Source organism: Apis dorsata, unplaced genomic scaffold, assembly GCF_000469605.1.
Source record: "Apis dorsata unplaced genomic scaffold, Apis dorsata 1.3 scaffold_579, whole genome shotgun sequence".
Taxonomy (NCBI): Eukaryota; Metazoa; Arthropoda; class Insecta; order Hymenoptera; family Apidae; genus Apis; species Apis dorsata.
Genome location: NW_006263788.1, coordinates 180,362 through 187,646, shown reverse-complemented (window position 1 = coordinate 187,646; position 7,285 = coordinate 180,362). Strand labels below are relative to the sequence as shown.

Sequence of the window (7,285 nt, the reverse complement as noted above, 5' to 3'; positions counted from 1 at the left end):
CCACCGAGCCCCTCGAACCGAGGCCATTTTTTCTTTTTTTTTTTTTTTCTCTCTTTCTCTCGTTTCTCTCATTCCTTGGTCGATCGAAAAGCGAGAAGATCCATCGAGGAGATCCCCTTGATTCGAAGAAGAAATTCGATTTTTTTCGTTTCTCGATTGGCAACGCGAGAATTTCCCTTTCCTTTCGTGCTTTTTGTTCCACGAGTGTTGTGGCGAGCGTTGCGCAGGTTCGCCGAGCGAAATATCAGCGAGGGCTCGTAAAACGGTCGTTCAAGGTTGATATTCAGATTGGCGGCAATCAAAGCAAGTTAATGGCGTTGCTCGCCGCGAAATGTTAATAAATTTCAGCGAAACTCGTCTTCGACAAAGCGGTTCGCTACGTTAACTCTAACCAAACGGAATAGCGACTTTAGACCCGTTTGGTTCGGAATCAATAATACAGGAGCTCGCCTAGGAGATATGGTAATGTGCAGGCCGAAATCTAGATTCGGTTCAATTCAACCTGGTGGAAAGTTTTACCGTCTAGTTTCCACTCGCCGCGGATACGATGCACGAACATTTCTCTCTCTCTCTCTCTCTCTTTCTCTCTCTGACGCAACACGTTCGTTTTTCGAAACGAAAAGTTTGCAAACGAGAGTCTGGCTTTTCGTGGAAGACGTGGAAAATCTAAAAAAAAAAAGAAGAAAAGAAAATTATGCGGAGACAAAGCTATTTTTTTTCTCGCACGAGTCGAGGAAAAGAAGGGAACGCACAACGCGTCACCCACCTATCCAGGCTTAGAATACGTAATTATCGAGGTACGCGTGACATTACAAGGCCAACGAAGCGTAGCCCGTCTATCGATACTTACTAGTTGCAACCCATTTTCAAGTTAGCTTCCTGACGTCAGCATCGATCGTGCATTGAAAAGCACGTTTCGGTTGGGACAGATGCGATCTTGGAAGACCTCCTGTCCCTGATTCTGCAATCTTGTTTTTTCTCTCTCTCTCTCTCTCTCTCTCTCTCTCCCTCCCCCGATGAAATTCATAGATTAGGTAACGTGTCTCTTTCGCTCCCTCCCCTCTCCACTCTGTTATCCAGACTTGTGTAACGGTATAATCGTCGATTTGAAACGATATGAAATCATCTTTAAACGGTCGTGGGTATAATACTCGCGTACGCAAGTGGGCGAACTATTATTATTCACGGTGTGCGTATATATATATATATATAAAATAATCGGTGATAATCGGTGCATATTGACCTTTCGATATAAGATAAGCGATCTTGTTTCTCGAAAGGTTCTCGTCAAGTTCGCGTAATAAGCGCGTGAAAAAGATCGGTCGGGGTTCCGATCGGTAGTAACATCGAGTGTGTTGGCAGTGTCAACGGTGAAACTAAAATGAAAACTAAAATGCGTTATCGAAACTGTGCGGCAACAGCGATATCCGCGCTGTTATCAAAGTTTCTCGCGATTGTGACAATGCGAAACGATAAAACGGTTGTGGGGGGGCTGGTGGCGGCGGATGCATGCTCCGATTCGAGAGACCCGTTTCATGCCCGTATTACATCGATCTTTTTCCATGCCGCGCGTGTAGAACACGAAGGGAAACAACACAACACCGCACGCTATGTATTAACGACAAAAGTTATCGCGTCGCGCGTCCAAACGATTTCTCTTCCTCTCTTGGAAGGGTCGGCCGGTAGTAACGCGTTCCGCCACGTCGAAAGTGCAATCACGCGCCGGTGATTGTTGTTCGACTATGAAAACAAGAAAAGGGGAGAAATAAAAAAAGAAAGACAATGAACGATGTCTTTTCCGTTTTATTTTATCTGCCGCGACACAATACGACACCGGGGCCGTAAAGTTGGTCGAGCTTTACCGGACTGCTTTCCAGAGAGAGAGAGAGAGAGAGACAGAGGCAGACGAACAGACAGAAAGAGAGAGAGAGAGAGCGTTTCACCGAGCGAAAAACATCGCGGTCGAAAAATTTCGATGGCGCGATCCTCGAAACGATCGATCGGTTTTCGCGCGGCGCGAAAGAAAGGCGCGTTTCGTGCGGTAAAATGTTAAAGTTACCATTCGAAGCACGCCGTTTTGAAAGTCAAACGAGCACGCTCGAAAGTTCGTTGAACCTCCTCGTCCCGGGCTAAACCCGTTTTCACGACCGCGTTGCGGAGGGATTTAGTAACGAATATCTCCTCGCTCTTAATGGTTCTTATATCACTGATTACGCCCCGTTGCGGGGCCGCTTTTGCCGTCGGTAATCGAACCACGGGCTTCTCGCCAATTCTCTTCCCATTCTCCTCCACTCTCCCCGCGCCTTTTCTTCCCAAACCTCCTCCTCCTTTCAACGCTCTTATCTCCTGCCCACCGCGATTTGATAAGCTACGTATCCGCGTCCCCTTCCCCCACTTTTTAAGAGGCAATCGCGCTCTTTGAAATACCTGTTATACGAATTTCCCCGAGCTCTCGCCCAAACCTTTAATCCATGCCGTTTCTCCACTTCCTCCACCCTATATATCGTGGTCGAGCGCGGTGCTCCTCGTGTACATTCGATTAGCAGCGAATACGAGAGTGGAAATGGATCGTGGGCGAACACGGGGATTGGTCGTGGGAGGCGGAAAACTCAGCCATTAAGGACGGGATAATGCCCGGAAGGAGGGTTTTCGAAAAATCTGGCAACGATTGTCACGGTCGACTCGTGCCAGATTCCTCTCTTCAGCGTGTGGATACTCGAGCGTGCAGAGAGAGAGAGAGAGTGAGAGAGAGGAGGAGGAATCAATAGGCCGGTATTGTAGCGCGGATTTGTAAGCCGCCGGCGGAAACCTTACGTATTCAACAGTGAGTCACACTTCCAGGAACGTATCCCAGCCCTCTTCTCTCACCTACAACAATGTTCTCGGCCATTGTTTCCCAACCCTTGCCCAAAATCAAACGGTCCCCCCCCTCGGTTCTCTGTGTGTCGAGCTTCAACCCCATTTTTTTTTCCCTTCAACCCCTTTTCAAACGCAATCACCGTGATTTCCATTTAGGCGTTCGTTTTCACCTCTTCCTCTAGTTCGAGGGCACTAATGACTTCTGCGGCTAATGGCTCCCGCTGCAACTTTCCATTCAAAATTGTGCCGCGCGAATCGAGTAGCCCCTCGACAACCGTTCTTTTCCGCGCTTCTCCTCTCATGGTGCGTCGATCACGCGTCAGACACACCATGACCCTGCCCCACACCACTCTCTCTCTCTCTCTCTTCTAATCTCTAGCGCACTTGTGAACACTTGTTGGAAAATGAAAAACTCGGGTGTTGAGCGAATCGAAACTTAATCGGCGGTGGGTAAGATAGAACAAGGGGCATCCCGGTTTCGAGTATCCATTGATTCGTATATCTCGCCGCATGGATCAGGTCGTCGGTAATATCATAGTATACGTAATGTTATCAAACAATTGATAGATGTATCGACCATAATATTATTATTATTATTATTATTATTACGATGAGAATTAGGACGATTGTTGCTCGAAAATTAGGATTAGAATTGCCAGAAGACAGTCGTCGAGGCGAAAGACAAACACAGGCCCCAGTCAATTCTTCGCTCTTGATGCTCCAAATGTGGTGGACGGTAAGGAAGTAGGTCAAAGTTGATCGAAACTGGGTCGAGATTTTTCAAATTTTTCTCCGTGTCCGGGAAAATTTTCTGTCGCGCCGTCGTCCTCCTATCGATCATACGTCCAATCGATATTTAATAACAACTTCGTTCGATTTATATTTGATGATAAACACGATCAAAGAATCGCGACGGAGTTGTTGTTCAGAATCACTTTTCTCTTCGGGTTTTGTGTTCATCTTTGCCACGACGAAATCGGACAAAAATTATTATTCCTTTTTTTTTTTTATCAAAATTGATCGAACTCTCTCGAAGGAAGGAACGATAATACAACGCGTAGATCGGAAGGGAGGGGTGTCCAAGGTTCGCGTATGGAACAATCAACGTAACCGTGGCCTTGGCTGCGAAGCTCGAGCTCGTCGCTTCCGGAAGAGGTTAATACCCGAAACGCATCGCTGACTCGGAGGGCTAGAGCGTGTCGTGAATGGTTCAAGTTTCTACGGAGCAACAACCTACACGGAACAATGCCTATTTATTTAGACACAGATCGTTGTGTTCGTTAAGGGAGTCCGGAGGGATAATTTTTATGGTCAAAGTTAATGATGGTACGGGAGGAAAAAAATGGTCGTAGGTGGTCGTCGCCCTTCCCTCTCTCTCCCTCTCCCTTCCCTTGCCGTAACGAGTAAAGCTAAGTATTATTACTCGACAAAAGATACCCGATGCATTCTTCTCTCCTCGGTTAAATGAAACGTTGAAACGCAAAATAACTATTCTCCCGTAATCCGTTTTACAATCCTTGCAATTAGCGTTGACGTAACGCGTTTAACGCGTTCCGCTCGAAACCTTTCTTCGTTGGAATTCGTTCTTATTCGATCTTTCCCCTCTATTCCGCCCTTCCACGGATTTTTCCACGTAGAAGAAACTTGTACGATGTTTGCCTGGTTCGGTCGGTGAAAGCCGCCTCGTCGGTGGAACACGAAGATTTTCGTAGCCGATAAAAGCCAATGGGAACCGGACTAGACGCGATTCTCTTTCTCTCTCAATCTCTCTCTCTCTCTCTCTGGTCCAACGAACCACGTCCCGCCACGGTCAAACCTCGTAGCGCGTTTGTCGGTCAATTAGAGCCGGAGTGAGTACACCGGCGAACATAGAGGCGAACGCTTGTCGGTGAACGTCCGCAGGGGGTCGTCGACCCAAGCCAACTAGGCTTTGGTCGTCTACGGCTTTAACGTTGCTTTTACACCGGCTATCTGTGCTCAACGTGGACGATCCATCCTCCCTCCCTCCCTCTCCCCTCTCCCGTCTTTCGACCTTGATCCGAAACTTTAAACCTGGCCGACCCCCGGCTCTCGATTCTCCCGACCCGGGAACAGGAACGTGTCGTCGGTCGTCGAGCCCCGGAGAAAACGATTACGTTACCATCGTGGGGAATTCGCGCGCGATCAGCTAGCGATTCGATCCGTGTGTGCGTGTGTGTCTCTCCCGACGGCTACTTTCCACGCTCCTCCGTAATGATCTCTGTCCAAACGATTGGAGTTTTGCCCACGGTTCCTCTCGCTGAAACGCTCGCCGGCCATTGTCGAATAAATTAAGACGATGGGGACGAGGCGAGATGACGTCATTTCGCAATGTTTCGCACGCCCGCCACGTACATACCGCCAAAAATTCCCAATCGTCCGTCTATCCGTCCATCTTTCCTATATCCGATCCCTTTCTTTTTCTCCCCGACCACAGTAGCTCGTTGATAATTGAAGCACGGTCTTAATGTCATCAGCAGCGAGTGGTATATTAATAATAATAACGCGCAGAAAACACGTGAAAAAATTATTATAATACTTCCTGTGCATCGAATCTAACGTGCCTATCTAACTGCTCTAGTAAGTAGACCTCGATCCGAATCGTTACGAAAGTAACGGAATTTTATGCGCGCGAGAAATTGTTGGAGGGGAGGAGGGGAAAAAAAAAAAAAAAAAAAAGAAACGATGCTGTCGATTCGTCGTCGATCGACGAGTGAATCTCGAACATCTTTTGTTACAGCAATTGTTCCGAAGTCAGCCGCAAGGAGCCACCCCGCAACAGTTACAGCTGCTGCAGCAACAGCAACAACAGCAGCAGCAGCAATACTTGNCGCCTCTCAGGCGCAGCAGCAGCAGCAACAGCAGCAGCAACAAAACTTTCCCACGGCACCGTACACCGTGATCAGTGGACAAGAACCGTATGTAGGAGCATTGATAGCCGGAGCACCACCTCCAGTTGTGCCACAGTATTATGGAGTCGCGCCATGGGTTTACCCGGCCGGATTGTTGCCTCAGGCACCTCCGCAAGCTGCCGCTCCACCACCACCTAGGAGACCGCTTACACCATCCTCGGCCGCAGCAGCGGCAGCTGTCGCTCAAGACACTGCAAATAATTTGGCCCAGAGTGTAAGCAAGTTAATTAGCTCGCTCTCCGAATGGATGCTGCAGCTACAGTCCGCTTAGAAATAAATTCCTATTGTCGCGGGAATTTATTTGAGTTTATTGCCGATCCACGTTTTACATTGTGCAAAGTTTCGCACACACCCGTAACGCACGTTTGAACACGTTTCTCGATTAAGATTGACCGTGGAGATTAAATATAAACTTCGAGCACCGATTCGCCAGCCTTATTAACATTCCAAAAGTTTTCTGTATCGTACGAGGAAGGTAGCATAGCGGTTATTTTATTCTTGGAATAAGAATCCTCCTTTATTACGATGAATCGAGTCGTAGCTGTGTAACGTAACTCTCTCTTTCTCTCTTCCTTTTTTTTTTGTATATTGCATGTTGACATTTTCGCGCACAGGTTCAAGGCCAGTATCAGGTAATACCAGCGTATTACGATCAAAATGGATCCATCGTGATGGGCGGGGTGCGGGGGTTAAGCTCAGCCGCGACCCCCATGAGATTAGTCAGTCCGGCGCCTGTTTTGGTAAACAGAGCCCCGTCACAACCACCACCTGGACCACCAGCTCCACCACCACCGAGTCTATATTCTCAACCAACTCCTACGTCCCACAGTAACGCAACACCCGGAGAATGTTTGGGTAAGAAACAATTGACAGTTGAGATTGTAATTAAATATTATACGAACCGGACAGTTCATCAATATTTGTAGATATGTGTTATCTTTTTTTTTTTTTCTTCGACGTATTGGTTTATTTTCCTACGTGATACATATATATATATATATATATAAATTTATATAATGTATAGTCTATTATATATATAGATATGCATGATACGTTAATTAAGCATCGATGAATTTTTGAAAGATAATTATACATACAGCTATATATATATATACATACATACTTTTACATATACATGTCTATACATATATATATACATATATATTTATATATTAAGGTCGAATAACTTTTCTGTTGTCTGTATATATACGTCTGTATACACGTCACGTTTATTACATTAACCTCGTGACTAAAAAAAGAAAAAAAAGAAAAAAATATGTTAGTACGAATTCGTTGTCGATAGCGGAAAGCGTGCGTGTGTATGTGTTGTGAACGGTGTTACCGCTAGGGTTATAGACGGTATAAGGTCGGTAAGGTAAAGGCAAATTAATTGATAACTAAGAGCGTGTGTGGGTTGCGGGCTTTTGGTGCAGGTCTGGCGGCGTGCAGTGCAGCAGCAGTGGTTGCACAGGCTCAAGCAGTCGCGGTGCAGCAGG

General features: G+C 46.7%; 1 protein-coding gene across 1 annotated transcript in view; it reads left to right on the top strand.

Annotated features, from left to right (window-relative positions):
• Positions 1-7,285, top strand: part of LOC102679506 (maternal protein pumilio-like) — a 62,324-nt gene that overhangs the window by 49,511 nt on the left and 5,528 nt on the right. Inside the window, 4 exon segments of the mRNA XM_031513107.1 lie at positions 5,618-5,705; positions 5,708-6,003; positions 6,404-6,644; positions 7,223-7,284. Of these exon segments, the coding sequence (XP_031368967.1) occupies positions 5,618-5,705; positions 5,708-6,003; positions 6,404-6,644; positions 7,223-7,284 (687 nt within the window).